Source organism: Periplaneta americana, chromosome 10 (genome assembly GCF_040183065.1).
Source record: "Periplaneta americana isolate PAMFEO1 chromosome 10, P.americana_PAMFEO1_priV1, whole genome shotgun sequence".
NCBI classification, from domain to species: Eukaryota; Metazoa; Arthropoda; class Insecta; order Blattodea; family Blattidae; genus Periplaneta; species Periplaneta americana.
Window position 1 is genome coordinate 65,562,626 of NC_091126.1, and position 19,117 is coordinate 65,581,742.

The window sequence follows — 19,117 nt, forward strand, 5'->3', positions numbered from 1 at the left end:
TATGGTCTTAATCAGGCCTGCAGAACTGTAGCTCTTGAGAGCGACTGCTTTCCTCCCCTTTCTTACCCCACCCACCTTTTCTGCCTGTGCGGTCACGGCGTTCTATAGCCCGACCACTGACATAAAAACCTGCGCCAGAAACCAGTGTTCGTTCGTGCGCAAGGTTGTCGTAGTAGGGATCAGTTGTGTTGTAGATGCGGTCCCTGATCGACGTCTCGCAGCGAGTACGTTTTAAACTATTCGAAACAACAGTCGTGTTCGCGTCCATTCTTTCACTTTTCAATCAATTGATATTCCATTTCGACTTATTGTATATAGGCTAGATAAAACAGATTGTAATTTATAATAATGGAAGGGAAACCAAGTGTGCGCGGCAGGCCTTTGAAAAGTGAAAGCTCCGCTACAGACACAGCTTTTGAATCGGATTCACAATTGGAGTCTGACTACTGGGTGTTCATTTCAAAGTGTGTCATGACGTCACTGTTGTTGGGTCACCGATTTGAAGCGAGTTTCAGCTTATATGTTAGAGAAGTTGCCTATTATTTAAGGCATTCTTCAATCTGAACTTGAGAACGTGTACGGTATAACTTGAACGTCGTAGCAACAGATGGCGGTCTGTACGGTCTGTGTGCTACCATAACCTCTTTCGAACTGTGTTTTGCGCCGGCAAGTCGTACGCAGGGTATTTGTTATCATCGGTTGCGTACGGTAACATTCCACAACACAAATCAAATGCTCCGTGTCCATGTTGACCGTCGAAGTTAATGTCAACAAATACGTAAGTAATCGTCTTAACCCTCTCTACATATCCCGACAGTACGTATTTCCAAACAGTTCACATTCCTGCCACTACCGGCGTTACCGTACGCATCGGTAGGTACTCTTCAGAATGAATGCCGTACTTGCTAGGCAAATTCTCTAACTCATAGGTTATACACCTCTGCGGAAGTGTAGGAAGATTGAATTCTCTAGGCTCATCGGCTAGCCACATGACGGCATACAGCGAGCCATGACACACTTTGAACTGAACACCCAGTAGTGTAACCCGGCCTAGCGAGCTGCTGGCATAGTGATGACGTTTCACCCTCCATGGCCACGTGAGTATTGGAAAAGTTGAAGGTCTTTTTGTAGTTGGTCGAGCTATAGTTACGCTCGGCTGCATCAACATTCATTCTCGGGGCGGAAGTCGATCATCCCCAATAGAAGTGGAGTGAGGCTGACGTCATAGTTCCCCTACTTGCGAGTTCTGCAGGCCTGGTCTTTTCTCTGAATCCGCCTGAAAGTCCGAGATGATGTCATACCTCTCCATCCATGATCTTAACCTTATTGTTAGCAGGCCTGTATACATTTTTCCTAAGCACGATAAGAGTGAGATGTCCCTATAATTATTAGGCTCTTTCTCATCCCCTTTCACTTTGTAAATTGGCACAAGTATTGCCGAAGTCCAAGAATCCGGGATCCTTAACCTTTTCCTCATTCTGTTAAACATATTCACCAATATTTTTAACCATCTGTCTTTCCACTGAATTCTTTCCAGCATTGAATGGGAATTCCGTCTATTCTCGGAGATTTATTGTTCTTTAATTTTAATATAAAGTCTCTAAGTTCTTCTAATTTAAAATCCTCATCGAGTATCTCGTTATGTCTCTCGCTTATGCCCGCCCTATAGGTATATGGACTCTCAACTCCCCTACATTTATTTTCTCATTAATTTATAAAAATATCTCATCCAATCCTCTTCCCCAATTCCATTCGCCTTTCTCTTCCACTTCGTCGCCAGTTTAATTTCTTCCCATGCTGCTGATCGGCTGTGTTATTATTGCTAATAAGCACATTTAGCTTGTTCAGCTCTTTATTTGCTAAAGTTTTCTTTTTACTAACAAGGAAACCGTCCCAGATCGTGGAGCTTGAATTTAATGAAAATGCATATTTAAGCTAATTTTCATTCGTTATGAAACGTGGTGATAGTCGTTCGTTTCGCTTTTTCCTCGTTTACGAATTATAATGACTTGAAAATCGTTGCTATTTATACCGCTTCTTGCGCGCACTCGGGCAACTGGGTGGGCAACTCGTGTTCTCAAACTGTCAACACCACCTCAGTCAGGCAGAACGAACTCTGTTCCACCTGTAGTGTCTTTACGCGGGTCTTGTAAGACGTAAGTTCTCTCGATACTGCAGTAAGCGGCGGCTCTTTATTGTGCGAAACAGTATAATCCAATCAGATCTTTTCTCTTTTATTGACGAGTGGGAAAAAAGTACTTTTTTTAAGAAGGAAGGTAAAGTTATATATACGAGCATTATATTAGGTTCTACTACACTTTCTTACGCATAACATTTCAATTATCAGAAGACATTTTACAAATAGATGTGGGGAAAGTTTTAGTAAAGTAATACTGTGTGGACCTGCAAGACAAAGCTTTAGAAGAGCTAAAGGGAAAAATGGGAATTCAACAAGGTGAGACCGTTATCACATATAATCAGCACGTTGCGCATGCGAGTTACAGAATTGCACGACATATGGTCGACCAGCTAAGAGTATTTGTATATATATTTAAAATATGGCAGTATAAATCGGAACATAAATAAATTTTCCACTTTCCTTCACTAGAAGCTCTCGTGAAGAGTGATGAAGAAAATCTTCTTAACAAATATAAGACTCTTCTCCAAGACCTTACAACAGAATTCACTGGTAGATTTGGAGAGATAGTCACAATGGACAAGAATTCCACACAATGCTTCCAAATCTGAACCAGATTTTAATACAAGAAAGAAGTGTCAAACCTTCAAACGTACAGAAAGATCTCAGGAGTAAGTTTATTTCATTTTCCGTGACATGTAAAATAGTTACTCTCTTCAATTTGTGAATGTTTAGGAATACAGGATAATATCTTCTGAAAATAGAGGAATACTCTTTAATGTATAAACACTTGTAATCGCTCATGTTTTATATTTCAAATAAGACAAAATATTAACAAAAGCTGTAATAATAAATAAGTGTTGCAGTTACCGGTTTATTTGTTGTAGCTTGAAAAGGTTGTGTTCAATTTATGTTTTCAGTACTACATAATATCGTATTCTAATTAAGAAAGCTTGGTTTATTATTTTTATTTTAGTAGGTTACTTTACGACGCTTTATCGACAGCTTTGGTTATTTAGCGTCTGAATGAGATGAAGGTGATAATGCCGGTGAAATGAGTCCGGGGTCCAACACCGTAAATTACTCAGCATTTGCTCATATTGGGTTGAGGGAAAACCCCGGAAAAACCTCAACCAGGTAACTTATCCCGACCGGGAATCGAACGAAAGCTTGGTAACAATAGTATTTTAGTATGCGTGTTTAGCTATAGTTTGTATAAAAATACTGTAATTATTCTACTATGCGTCATTCTGAAATACAAATCATGGATTAGACGGCGTCATGAACATCTGCACGAGCCGCCACAGCTCACCATGGCAGTGAACTGATTCTGTAGCGTAATTACAAGCAACTTGTAACTGCTGCGGCTGGCTCTTTCCTTGCATCAAGGTTTTTAACACTTCGTGAGCACGAGTTACCCATCCATTCACTGACACGTAGCTCCGCGACACCGTATCACACCTTTCGCATCAATGCTCTAGTTAGTCTTTTTTTTCTTAACTAAGAAAGGTGTAAGAGAATTATTATTATTAATTTTGTTATTGTGCTTATTTTATTTATTTAACTAGCTAGCTAGTGAGTACAAATTAAATTTATAAAACAAAAGTGTTTCTAGTCAGTACTGTAACAGCCAGGCTCATGTACGGTGTGGTGTTATCCAATAATATAACGTTAAATTTACAAGGACAGTAATTTTTTTATTTAAATCCTTTATTACATATGTTTATATTATTAATACCATTATGTAATTGTTAAAGAATTGTGCATATAGTCTAATGATATGTGTGCATGTGTATATGTGTTTAGAGCGAAGTTTATTTCATTAAATTAATAAGAGTGTTATAAAGTCTGTACTGTATAATGGATTGATGTAATATCCTCATAAACTATTATGTACTGACAGACTGAATGACTAGAACAACCGTGGCTCTTGTTATATTAATGTAGGAAGGTAGCTGTAATGTGAGTCCGCCACTACGTGAGCGTTCTGCTCCGACTTGGAATTGAAGTGCCTTGTGGAGCGAGAGCAGCTCTGGCAGACTAAATGGAGCCGCTCTCATGCCCGGCGCTGCACTATGCTTCCAAGAATCGAAAGGGGAATTTGGACCTAAAGATAGACAAAGATAAGCCATTTAATGTCGTGGTCGATGCAAGTAGTTCCGGTAGAATGACAAAAAAATCACGTGAGAAGACGGTTAAGAGATGTATTTCTCCCGGATATTAAGAGTTATACACTACTACTTCTGGATTCCTGGAGTGGTCAGATAGATGACACTATATTTACTTTTGAAGGAGTAAACAATACTTTACATGGTAAGAAAAAACACAAATTATCTCTCCAAAAACTACAAGACTTGTGCAACCCTTGGCTATGTGCTTTTTAGGTAATGTACTACTGTAATTCGAAGACTAGATGAGTATTTCAGACATAAAATTATCTTTGAAAATATTCCAGACACATTGAACAATAGGGCTCCATAATGGCATTGCATACTGTTATGTATCAACAGTTTCATCCGTCTGTCTTCAAAGACATGCTAATATACGTGTGGCAGAGGTGTAGATATGTGACGGAGAAACATGTCTTGCAACAATGTTGCATGTTGGAAACAGTGCGTGTGTTACAGAATAATGTGAAAAACAAATTTATACAAAATGTTTGTACTGTTCAATGTCTCTTTGTTCCGACTAATTCATTTCGAATCCACATTGTCATATTTAAGGTGAGTTATAAAGTTAATGCATATTTTAAATTCAAATTCAACTTTTATTTAAGCAAGAGCACTCTATTAATGTGAGTTAAGAGGAAAGTAAATAGACTGGAGAATTAATGAGGGAGCTGCGTTACGGTGTCGCTGAAATATGAGGATCCGAGTGCGCGCAAGAAGCGGCATAAGTAGCATCGGTTTTCAAGTCATTATATTGCGTAAACGAGGAAAAGGCGAAACAAACGATTATCACCAGGTTTCTTAAAGAACGAAAATTAGCTTAAATACACATTTTCATTCAATTCAAGTTCCACTACCTGGGACGGTTCTCTTATAAGAGTAAGTCTCTATATTCTTTTTTCAAATATAGAAAAGTTTCTTTATCATCTCTACTGTTACTTCCTCTCCACTTCCTATACGCCCTCTTATATCACTTTTTGCTTTCTATACATTCCACATCGTACTATCTCCACTTCTATATCGTCCTCTGCTCATTTGAGCGATGCATAACACTTCTATTAGCCCTTTCAATACTGTGGTGTATAGGTATACATAAACCCGACCATTGTGTGTAAATAAAGAAGCTTAAGAGAACATTTAGGACCTAGTCTTAAAATCTCGGGCTGGGGACTAGCCTAGTTTGATGCTTACAAACTGTACGTATACGGTATGAGAGATCGGGTACTGTATACTGCTGAACTGTTGAAGCGGTCACGAACCCTGCACTTTATATACAACGTTAGTATACGTGAACAGCAAAGTACAGTGTACTCCAAAAGAACATTATAACGGCAGAAAGACTGTGGTCTATCTTTGTGATGTTTATTGTACAGGGACATCACTTTATTTTTACCAACATTTTTAACATTAACCTGGCTATACTCGGAAACTATGTTGCCCCCTTCCATTACAGGAGTTTGACGTTACTAGTGCAATATGTAAACAAATCAGTTTACTAGGTATAGGAGGAGAGAAAAGTAGTGTATCCATTTATGTTGTAGGGAAATACGATATTACGATTTTCAGTTTGATTATCACTTTTACGGAATTTATCAAAATACAATAGAGTAGTAACATTTTTTTTTTAACTCAACTTTTCAGGCGGCTATGTTCGTTATGTAATCTCTACTTTATTTAGCATATTAATTATTGATGTTAGCATACAATATAGAGAGTGCATTTAAATTGAGGGGGTCATAAGTAAAGGGCTGTAAGTGCACTTAAGTTACTTTTGAGAAAATGGGGTTTAAATATTTAAGCTTTCGTAATATCGGTGAAATTTTTATTTAAATTTTAATATGTGATGCGATTAAAATATCCCTTTGCCACTAAAATTTTAGATACTTTTGCTTACACTGGATGCACTTAACTCATGTTATTACAATGTCACTAGCATTCCTTTGCTTCTAGGCACCTCAATTCAAAAAAAGCTATTCTGAATTTTTAAACAAGTTGCTGAAAATGGTTGCCGTTCATTACAATGCAGGCTTCAATTCAGTACGCATATTATTAAAAACATTTTGAAGCACTTTCTCTGAAATTGAATTTATCGTTTCTTGAATATAATTTTTTAGTACGATATTATTAATATAGGTTCTTTCTTCTATAGAAAACGCAATCATATTTATGAAACACACTATACACTGCAGTGTTTACTTCACTGCTTGAAGACTTCGAATGCAACAGCGGCTGTAAGTTTGTGTGTCTGACGGTAGCAAGGACATTAGTGAAGGGGTGGGAGTGAAGTACATTCAGAAATGCAGGTACAATAAAAATGCAAGTAAAAATAAAATGATGTCCCTGTATAAGTAATTTTTAGTTCATTCTGGGTGTTATAGACATATAACTACTTGGGTACAAAATAGGAACTTAATTATGAATCCTAATCAAGTTCGTACTTATGATAAACATGTGTACTGTTAAGTGTTACGGTTCATTTCATCTTCCAACCATGTTCCCCATAGACTCAGAACAGGGGCTGGTGGAAGGGGAGTACCTGGACACTGTTTTTTTAAATACATGAACACGAGCCGGGGCTTTCACAAAAAATTGTTTTCACATTTGCAATCAGTTTGTCAACGTTTGGAAATTGAGCTCTCATTTCCTCTGAAATTCTGTGACATGCATACGCAAGGCAGGTTATATGTACCATATTTTCGTATGTATTTCATAGTTATTTTCCAGCCTTAACCATATATGACGATGCATCTGTTACAAATAGGAGTATATTTTCTAATTTCATATTTTCAGGTCATAGTATTTTCAATTATTTATTGAAAAGCTCACAAATTGATACATAATTTACAATTTCCAACACTTCACTAGTAAGAAGGTAAGGTTTACTAGCTTCAACATTCATAGCACCTACGACCACATTAGTTACATGACGCCTAAACATTTAGTTGTCTCGTCTATCGAGATCCATAGTTTCTTATTTTCTAACTTCGTCTTCATTTTATTCATCGTATTATTGTAATATTTAACTTATCAACATATTTTTTTCTTAGTGTCGATTCATCCGGTATAGTCCTTTTAGTGCATTTCTTTAAGAAATCATGTAATTTGTTGTTATTGAGTTTGCTGAGTCGGATATTTGCCTAACGAACGCTTCACACATTTCTTCGTAAAATGCATCAGTATCGTGTTTAGACTCTTGGGGCCATATTCATAGACATTCTTAGCGCAGGCTTCCGGTGGATGATCAGCGAACTAACGTTTTTCGTATTCATAAACCAGTGTTAGTGATATGATATGATATGATATGATATGATATGATATGATATGATATGATATGATATGATATGATATGATATGATGTGAGATATGATATGATATGATATGATATGATATGATATGATATGATATGATATGATATGATATGATATGATATGATATGATATGATATGATATGATATGATATGATATGATATGATATGATATGATATGATATGATATGATATATGATATATGATATATGATATATGATATATGATATATGATATGATATGATATATGATATGATATGATATGATATGATATGATATGATATGATATGATATGATATGATATGATATGATATGATATGATATGATATGATATGATATGATATGATATGATATGATATGATATGATATATGATATGATATGATATGGTATGATATATGGTATGATATGATATATGATATGATATGATGTGATATGATATGATATATGATATGATATGAATCCTGTACAAGTAATCAGTCGATAGCCGGGGCTAGTTTAGCACGCTCGTAGCGCGGGCTAGCGAAATGTCTATGCATAGCACCCCTTATGTTCCAAATCCGTTTATATATTTTTATTATTTTGCACACGTTTTTTATTTATTTTTTTTTTGGACATGTAATTCTATATTGAAATATTGTTCTCCATTAATTTCAGTGTGACAAGACTTACAGTATATTTTACTCTCGTCTTTCACAACAAACACTTTTTCATCATACTTTAATACATATTCGTTTAACTTTTCATGTGGATTTCGTTTCACTTTCGGCACGATGATAACACGCATAATGCACACGTCTGTACTGTATCCACGCAAATGCTCAACTGCACCAGTATCACCAGCAAATAGTACCCCGCCTCTCATACTGTCTACCTACAGTTTGTACTTATCAAACTAGGCTAGTCCCCAGCCCGAAATTTTAAGACTTAGACAACCCTAGGTCTAATTATAACATAATATTGATATTAGATAACGTTGATTTAAATTGTATCAGAACTTTTTGTTCGTTTTATTTTCTTACAACTGTAAATTAAACAAGTTTCTTCACTTTCTGGAATGTCTGAGCTCTTCTTGCTTTCCCGTGTTTCCTTACTGCCTTTCTTTTTAACTTTTCCTTTAAACCGCTCCATTTTTCTTGCCTCTTAAAATCCGCCATTTGTTTCCTTCTTTATCAATTACTTCAGTCACATTTCTTGAAGGAAAAAATCTAAGAAATGCACCCTGGTTCGATTCCCGTCTAGGTAATGAAGAAATTTGTGATTGACAAAGCGGACACGAGAGGTTTCTCTCGGGGTTCTCCCGTTTCCTCTCACCATCATCATTCCACCAATACTCCACAATTAGGCCTGTTTCACACATACACGACGACCGTCCAAACGGCACAGTTTACACGGTTAAAGGATGAAGATTATACGAGTGCTTTCACATGTACCGGTGCTGTCTATAAAGTAAGCGTCCACCGTGATGTCAGCGAGCCTTTTCACTAGAATTCCGGAGACAGTCACCGTCTTAACGGCGAAACACATGGTAGTGGAGTGAACAGTTGAATGGCTTCCTTCACACAAGCCGTGTCTATTGCCCGTTTCCTCAATTTATCTACTAACATTGTGCATTATATTGAGTAAATATTAATATTTATAAAATCCAATATGGCAAATGTAAGTGTTGACATTAATTGTCTTATTCTTTTAATTGAAGGGAGGCCAGTATTTTGGGACAAAAGACATTTCTGTCTTTTTAATGCACCTGCACAATATAACCATTGCTGTAACACTTCTACGATCCATGTTGGCAACAAATCACTAGAATAACCGGGTCCGGATATGATCGGTTTTGTGTGAAGTGTCCAACGAAGGTCACTGTTCCGTGTCATCGGTGCCGTTTGGACGGTCGCCGTGTATTTGTGAAACGGGCCTTACCCTCACTCTGCAAGTTTCTAAGTGACACCTCCATAATAAATTTAAAAATAAGTTAAAGTTGTATAAATACGTGTTTAATTTTACTTATTTGCTAACTCTCTTTCCAGCACGAAGAAATCCAAATTACACAATGGATCTCCTGAAATGAGCACTGGAGAAGTCCATTTCAGCAATGGTTCCACAACTTGCAGACATGGCCAAGTGAATAAGGGAGTAAAGAGACAGAATAAAGGAGAAGATGCCAGGAGAGCACGAAAACAGGTTTGTCCTATTAAGCGCTTCACTGCACAAGAAGCATTGAGAAATTACTTTCGGTTGACCAAAGCTTAACTGCCATGTCCCTGAATTCGAAGGGATTTTTTGCATTTCTGAACAGCCGCGTAAAAATAGAACGTAATTCTTTTTGACAGGGGAAGCTTTCTTTAGATTAATAATAGATTCACACTCTCCATTCCTAAACACAGAACATCCTTCTACTCTTCATCTTTCACAGTCTCTGAAGCTCATCTCTGGAACTCTCTACCACAACATGTCAGAGACTGTCGGACATTGTCTAGTTTCAAAAATGAATTAAAATTGCACTTTTTCAATTCAGATTCCTTTCAGTTATAAGCACTTTTCTCTGCGATAGTTTTGTAGAAATATAGGCTATATATTTATTTCCTTCCTTTCCCCTTTTTGTTCTCTTTATCAGCCGATGAATTTATTATCATAGCCTTTTTATTGTAAATTTTATTTAATTTTCCTATTTCTTTTCTTTTTTATAATTATTTTATTACATTCCATTTTGTTGTATTCTTCCTTACGTTTTCTATATTAACCATTTGTACTAAATGAGTTGCTTTTATTATATTCCAATGTATTTTACTTTCTTTTTTTCTATTATGGTATTATTTTCATGTTGTTTAGTGTCAATTTTATTATGCTATTATTATAATTATTTTTTTTGTAATATGTTAGTATTCTGTTCTTTAACTTTTTGTTAAATGTTAACTGCTTGTATACTTTGTGACCTGGTAGAGTGTAAGAGAAGGCCCTATGGGCTTAACTCTGCCAGTATAAATAAAGAATTATTATTATTATTATTATTATTATTATTATTTAGGGGTTCGCAGCAGCATCGAGGTGGGGGTGTTAAGCTTCCAGTCGAAACGTTGAGAGTTGCATTCTCGATTGAATCAAGGATTTTTTCACTTCATCCAATTCTTCCGACCTCACTACAGCCTAAAACATTACCTGCATTTTTAAATTTATTATTCTGATAATAAATTACAAAGAAAATGGGTGATAGGAATATTTCTATGGGAGAAAATTCGGCCAACACGTAGGACTGACATCCTTACTGCTACTCAATACTGACTGTCTTACAAAGTAGGATCCTTAACATCCTATCCTATGGGATAGTTTTGTTAATATGATTTACATGCAGTATAAATTATACCATTAAAATCTGTAAAACCCACTGTTACTTCTTCGACTGCTGCCTAAGGAACTGTCCTGACACGTGAAAGGTTTTGCCACCACAGTATTTTCCGTAGGTTCATCCCAATATAGCTACTTGGTAAGGAACCTATTATAACGATTTTAAATGTTGTTTCATGCATAATACAAAAAGATAAGTGCAATGATATTCAAGTATATTTGGAAGAATTATGAAATTAATTATGATATGAAATAGTACATTATGCAACGAGCCTATAATGGTAGTAATTAAGACTCGCTTGCGCTCGTTACATAATTTTCATACGAGCGTCTTAATTACCATTATAGGCAAGTTTCATACGACTTTTTATGCTCGACCATATTTCTAACTTGAAATTATTCATAAGTATTCATGTTATTGTTATGTGAGTGCAATAGCCTACCTCATAAATTGTGAGATATGCGCAGACGCGAAAGTATTGATTTTTTCCGGGAAACGAATGTCGACGACCTTGATATAATCTAGAGAGTAAGATAAATATTAATCTTGATATAACCTTGAAATTGAATTCGACATTGAAAAACGAGATGACAAATTGAATTTATTTGAATATTATTTACAATTAACGCTAATTATTATAGTAACAGAACATAACCTTGATATCCGAGAATAATCGAAAACCTGAACTTTAATGAATAGGTGTACTTTAATGACATGCATTAAAGGACTGCTACCAGGTGTATAATTACTACATTTCGGCATGGTCGAGCATAAAATTATTTTAAAATCTACCGGTGACCAGGTTTTAAAGACGTAGAGACCCCATTGTTGAGAGATATTTCCCCTCAGTTGTAAAAGTATTTATTACTCGTAGGTGAAAGAAGTCCTTATAATAGAACACTAAATGTATTATTAGATATTTTGAATTTTCAAAATAACTGTGCCCACAGAGTGGACCAGAGAATCGATGAAGTGGACACATTTGGTAACATCGCGGAAATAAGTTCTGTCTCCATTGGTGGTTCTTTGTTTGAACTGTACTGCATATATCTAAGGATGTTTTCGTTTACAAGTTGAAATAAGTTTCTTTTTGTCGTATAAATATTACATTTAAAAGTTTTCTTCACAAATCCTCTTTCTTTCACCAGAGCTGGGATTTTCTTTGTTGTCTATTTCTTATAAGTTACCTCTCGTAAGTGAATGTCGTAGCAAGGTTAACTGTCCTTCACAGACCACGCAAGGCAGATATTTTCAAGACATTTCTTTTGCTACACAGAATCACAATTAAGTTTCTAACCAGAGTTTTCTGAGATAAGACCCTCAGCGTGTGCTTTGCTGACTAGCAGAATCATGTTTTCGTGGGTTTTGCAGAGGCAGGTTTCTTTATCGAATACTTTTAGATACAGTACTCAGAACGGTCTGTACCTACAAAATGTTCTGTAATATATTTGTAAACCTTTCATTTTCTTTTCTGAACACTAACTGTTTTTGAGTAGGTGCTGTACCGGTAAAATGTCTGTTATTTTTATTATTATTTCTCTTTGTTTCCTTTTTGCTTTGGTATAGTCTGCTAGCGAGATGTCTCCAAAAATGATTGGACTGCGTGTTTTCTCTCATAGTGTTTGTCATAGAAAGGTATCACTTTAAATTTGCTTGGAGATATTTCCATATTTAAAACTGGAAAATGTATGAATTTTTTATAGTGCTCTTTGCACACTTTTCTCAGTAATGGATGTTATTCCCAGATCATCAGCAAATAAAATTGTGTATATTACGTATCAATACATATCATTTTCTAACAATTTTGTTCAGCTACATATTCTATAAAATCGGCTAAATTCTGCAGCCTTGTCGTATCACTATTTGTTCTAGAAGTATTTCCTTAATCATTAACTGTATAACTTTCACTGTGACTGCGGAGTCAGCTTTTCTACAGCTAAAAATTCATTGGGTTTGGGGTCCAATCTCGGTTGGATTTATGTAATCTACCTTTCTTCAGTATTTTCTTAAGCGATAGACTTACACCACAGTCTAGTATATACAGTCACGAAGCTTGAGTTGTGAGGGTGCTAGGAACAATAAACTGTGCCGGTACTATTTCGCATTGTCTGTAATGATCCTAGTGGTTAGCAACTATCTATGGATGCATATTTAGTACGTATTGAGCTTCGTGACTGTATATACTGGACTGTGCTTACACTGTGCCGACCATATCCCCATTATGCTAACTGTTTATGAATGTCTAACACTTATTAAGTACCACAACATTGAAAGAATACGTATAAGATTGAGGCCTGTAAAACACTACACCGGAAACTATGAACTGAGTCCTATAGTTCCGAAGGTCGTCTTATCCACTTTTTATGTTTCTTCACAAATGAACACAAACATTTTTTTAATTTTATGTGTTAAAATAATAATTTTTTCACGTTTTAAAATAAATATTTTATAGTATATAGATCAGGAATAGAAGCTTATTAAGCTACTTTGTTCAGTAAGTGTTTTTTTTTATTTTAAAATTGGAGAAGCTAAGTTTTGGACCTATACCTAGAAGAAGACAAGTTTTGGAAACAACATAGTTGGATGACATGATTTTGAAAAACACAAAATTCTTCAATGTTAATTAAATTTTGTATTACAAGACTTCAAATCAAAAGTTATACTTTGTTAAAGGAGTAGTTTAATGTCAATGGTTAGTAAAAAAACTGAAATCTTACTAAAAATAACTCAAAACACTCTCATAATTAGAAAGTCAATGTAAACTAAATGTTGTATTACAAGAATTCAAATCAAAAGTTATACATTTTTAATCAAGTAGTTTAAGATCAATGGTTAGTAAACAAAAACTGGCAGCTTACTAAAACAATTCAAAATACGAGGCGCATCCAGAAAGTAAGTTTCCCTATTAAAAAAAAACAAACACTTTCAAGAAAACATTTATTGGCAACAGGTACAGCAATGTTGCAGCTATTTTTCAACATAGCCACCATCAGAATTGAGACACTTGTCGTATCGTGGGATCAACTTTTGTATCCCTCTGTCGTAGAACTCTGCCGCCTGTGAATGGAACCAGCATGTGACAGACGTCTTCAGCTCTTCGTCGTTGCCAAAACGCTCACCGGAGGACAGGAATTTCTTCAGGTGCAAGAAAACGTGAAAATCGCTGGGAGCAAGATCAGAACTGTAGGGTGGGTGATCAAACAACTCCCAGCCAAATTCCACCAAAACAGCTGCTGTGCGCCGAGCCGTATGTGGACGAGCATTGTCAGGGAGGAGCACAACACCTGCAGTAAGCATTCCACGCCTCTTGTTTTGAATGGCACGTCACAATTTTCGCAGTGTTTCACAGTAACGGTCAGCGTTCACTGTTTCACTTCTTGGAAGGAAGTCAATGAGCAGAATGCCCTCCCTGTCCCAGAACACCGTGCACATCACTTTCCATACCGACAGCGTCTGTTTGTATTTCGTCCTGACCGGAGATCCACTATGCCGCCAATGCATTGACTGCTGCTTTGTTTCCGGGGTGAAGTGCGAAATCCAAGTCTCATCGCCCGTGACGATCCTGTCGAGGAACTCGTCGCCGTCATCGTGATACCGTTGCAGAAATGTCAGTGCTGCTCCTAAACGTTGCATTTTGTGTTCGGGTGTCAGGTTTTTCGGCACTCACCTGGCACACACTTTTTTGAACAGCAGGTGCTTAGTGACAATTTCATGCAACAAGGATCGCGATATCTGCGGAAAATGGCTGCTCAGCTCCGTAATCGTGAAGCGACGATTCTCCATGATGCACTGCTGCACCAGCTCAACACATCATCATTGATGAGGGACGGTCGCCCACTGCGCTCTTCATCATGGACACTTTGACGATCTTCGGAAAACTGCCTACACCAGCGACGCACCATCTACTTACTCATGATGTTCGGCCCATAGACCTGACAGAGCTGCCGATGAATTTCAATTGGCGCAATGCTTTGTGCATTAAAGAACTTTATCACCGACCGAACCTCGCAGGCGGCGGGAGAAGGAATAAGAGCTTCCATTTCGGACCACTGCTGCCACGCTACTGGCACCAGGCGGGACCTGTCCGGCTGGCATATGATTGATACGTCATAGATCTGTTACGCATGCGCAATTGACACGGCTAATTACGTTTACTTTCAAGAGGAAAAAATCGGGAAACTTACTTTCTGGATGCGCCTCGTACTCTCATAATGAAAAAGTTTTCAAAAGTTCTTAAAACACAATGAACTGATTCAGAGTGTGGTTCACCACAACAGTCAACATCTTAATCAACATTCTGGACTTCATGAGCACGATTTTAATTCAGGAGGTTCAAGTAGAAAGATAATCTGGCCTGATTTTTCCATCCATCACCGAAATGGTTTGTTAGAAAGTTGTTAAAATCATTTAGTTCTGCTTCTTTAATGATGTTTCCTTTGCGAGTAACTTGAGGCTCAATATAAAAAAAAATGTTGTGCCCTTTTTTGACAACACTTCTATAATTACACGAGTCTGTTCTATAATAAGGATCCCACGGATATAAACCTTGTTTACTTTTCTATTGCATTGTAAGATAATCCTCATACAAGACAAACTGAAAGTGCCGGTTACCTGACTTCAATTGCACTTCGTTGACTGTAGTTTTCCAATCTAGAACTGGATAGGTAATCCCTCTTAGTTGAATTACAGTCCCATATTCTTAAAAAATATCAACATACTCTTAGGACTTATAATTTATTCTTTTTTTTTTATTGAGTAGGACAAAAATTTTTTGAAACATTTTGTGTATTGATCATAGAGTGTAGTAGTGTATTTATCTGAATTTTCGATTTTTCGGGATAAGACACGTTTTGGAACTATAGAACTCAACTATGTAATGCGTGTGGAGACAGCTATGGGGATCCAACAAGGAAAACTCGGTGCGCAGAAACCAGCGGGCGTGACTCTCTCGCGCAGATGACGTATGCTCCCGTTCCCAACATGCTCTCAAGCCTTCTGCAGGGGAGTAAGAGGGGTATAGCATGCGCGCCGCGAGGAGTTCGAGCTGAGTTTTGCTTGTAGGATATCTATAGCAATGCTTTAGTCTTCACACTTTAGCGGGAAATAAAGTTACATCAATTATAACAGCTGACTTTCTATAATTTGTTCGATTTTATTCACCTAATATGAATTTTATAGGCTACAATTCGGATAGGGAGCGGAAAATACAGGTGGTGGGGTAGCTATGTTTTCAAAAAAAAAATCGCTAGCCGACCGATGTTAGCTATGCCTTATTTCAAGCGTTACCTAGTGCTAAAGGAAAGCATTTTACATAGCTCGACAAACGCATCACATATTTCTAGCTATAGTGTGTTACGGGCCTACATCCGTTTTTCCTAAAGATGGGACATGACGTTAGCGCTGCGATCGGAAAAACAACTGAATATCACATAGCGTCGGAGGCTTGTTGCTATGGTAACAAAGGTTGAGTTGCTAAAGTTACAGTTTCCATGTGGTGAGTGTTTTCTTGGGGCCATTTGTTGTGCACGCAATGTCAGGTATTAATACGTTTCCTGTTTCATTCTATGTCGATTTTTGTATTGTTTCGTACCTTCGCGTTAAATGTTTATTAATGTTTTAACGTCAGGCGTCTGCTGGTAGCTGTTAGTCCCGTCGCTTCTATTTCCGGCAGCCAATCACGTCACAGGTCGGCTACATTTAAACGTGTGCGTCTCTTCATTCGCTGCTGATCACCAGACATCGAGATTTTGGACCCGATAGAATAAGTTTACTAAGTCCATACTATAGGCAGCTTTGTCACTGTGTTTGAGGTGGATGGGAGTCGGCAGGAGAGACATGTGTACATGAAACCAAGTTCAGTCCAGTCTGCTGGTGCTGTACAGGACGTTCCAAAGAAAGACAACTAATTTATCAAACATTAAAATGAAATGAATGTTAGAGGAGAAAAATTCTGTAGGACCAAAAAAAATCTATACATAGATTGAAATAAAAACCTATAATGCGAAGTTTTCAAAATAAATTAATATGCATTTCCTTTCGGCTTCTTTCATAAGCACATGCGCAATACTTACTTACTTACTGGCTTTTAAGGAACCCGGAGGTTCATTGCCGCCCTCACATAAGTCCGCCATCGCTCCCTATCCTGAGCGATTAATCCAGTCTCTATCATCATATCCCACCTCCCTCAAATCCATTTTAATATTGTCTTCCCATCTACGTCTCGGCCTCCCCAAAAGTCTTTTTCCCTCCGGCCTCCCAACTGTCAATTTATATGCATTTCTGGATTCGCCCATACGTGCTACATGCCCTGCCCATCTCAAACGTCTGGATTTAATGTTCTAATTATGTCAGGTGAAGAATACAATGCGTGCAGTTCTGTGTTGTGTAACTTTCTCCATTCTCCTGTAACTTCATCCCTCTCCATCATCATTTCACATAGATCTAGGAATAACTCGGATGATTTATTTGTAAGTGAATCTGACACAGGTGGAATTTCTTTCCTCTTAAAGAGACAAAATGTTTATCTGTGAAATGTGTTTTTGGGAGTTACAGTGGGTCTCAAGGTATCGTTTTTTGTCTCCCCTTAGTCTGACATGACACAATTTATATGTAACATGATCCACATTAACTTCAAAATAATCATTTCCGAACTCCTGCACAAATAAATGCGTCTTAGAGTCTTTCACGTTTGGCATACTTACTGTTAATTATATTCTTACGACTAATCAGATAGATAACCACATGCATAGTTCAAAACTAGACTATTATCTCCTGTCCTCTCTCCTGACAAAGTAACCTAGACATACAGGACTATTTTTATTATCAGAACAGTACCTTCTCTCCCTGCCTTATGAGTATGACTGAGTAAATAAAGCACATGGGACGACAGGTAGGTCGCTACCCTCACTGCCCCCACCCACTACCGTCCTGATTTCCAACTTGAAATCGCACTGTTTTCTTCTATCGGGTCTAAAGTCTCTAAGCCTACTGATCACGTTATGCACTTCATAAGGCTCGATAAATACTTAATATAATCGCCCGCCATTTTTGCTATTTCGTTGGCTTTTGCAGAAAGCACACGAGGACATTATTTTCCGCTCAATTATTTGCTCAATTACATTGAGTTTGATTTATTATCATAGGAGCTACGACATGATAATGCTTAACTGTGCGGCAAATAGATTCCTCGTCCGGCAGCTCGGCAAAGAAAGAACAAAAATGACGAACGATACTACCTATAATCTTTTCCCTGTAAGAAAAATCCTAATATAAACAATAGCACGTGACTGAAGTGAGGCTTCATTGGCCGCTGTTTGGCGCCATAGATTCTCAGTACGTGTTCCCGCCTACTGTTGTACATTCTGTTGCATGTCAAACAATTCCCGTTACTCATCAAGTAGGCCTAGCCTCACTACTATGCATTCGTTTGCTTAGGAAACATTTACTTTACAATTACTCTAATTAAAACTCACATAACTTATTATATACATTTAAGACTATATGTTTTTGTCCGCTTCTGAGAGGGTTTCCACTCTTATGTTTAATAACCACACACACCGAGGATGCAGAAGCCGTACTTCAGTACCACGTGCTTACGTGAACAACTACGAGCTCAAGTGACGCCATCTTGTTACAAGAACAGACTACCTCGATATTACTGTTGGTATTCATCCGCGTTCATAGTACATAACAAAATATAAAAGTAGCTTTTCTTTTACATATCGTTTTACATATGAGTGAACTGATATGTTTCATTGTATTTAACAGCTAGAATTCAATTTTTTATTTTCAAATAATATAAGATGATAGTTTCCAAATACGGACTATATTTTCCTGCGTCGTGTGAGTGTTTCGACTGGGAGCCAATCACGGGTATGACAACCACGTGCTTGTGTTTACATTAGGATTTTTCTTACAACGAAAACAGTATATCTAGACTATATAGAGCCTTCACTTCCTAAGGCGTAAGCAAAGAGGAGAAGTCACGCCGGAAATAATAGCGACGCGACTATAACATCAGCTTATCGCGTGGTCGTCCAAATTGGCAACATAGAGCTGTAGTTCCAAGTATGGCCGCTTAACTGTCATGTCCTATCTTTCGAAAAAAAAATAGATATAACTCTCAACATTTGAGAGTTCACTCTTGTGGAATGTATCGTTAATCTT

At 37.2% G+C, this 19,117-nt stretch overlaps 1 protein-coding gene across 1 annotated transcript in view; it reads left to right on the top strand.

Moving 5' to 3' along the window:
* Positions 1 to 19,117, top strand: part of LOC138707752 (allatostatin-A receptor-like) — an 882,364-nt gene that overhangs the window by 851,541 nt on the left and 11,706 nt on the right. Inside the window, exon 7 of the mRNA XM_069837618.1 lies at positions 9,636 to 9,789. Within this exon, the coding sequence (XP_069693719.1) occupies positions 9,636 to 9,789 (154 nt within the window). The remainder of the gene's footprint in view (positions 1 to 9,635; positions 9,790 to 19,117) is intronic.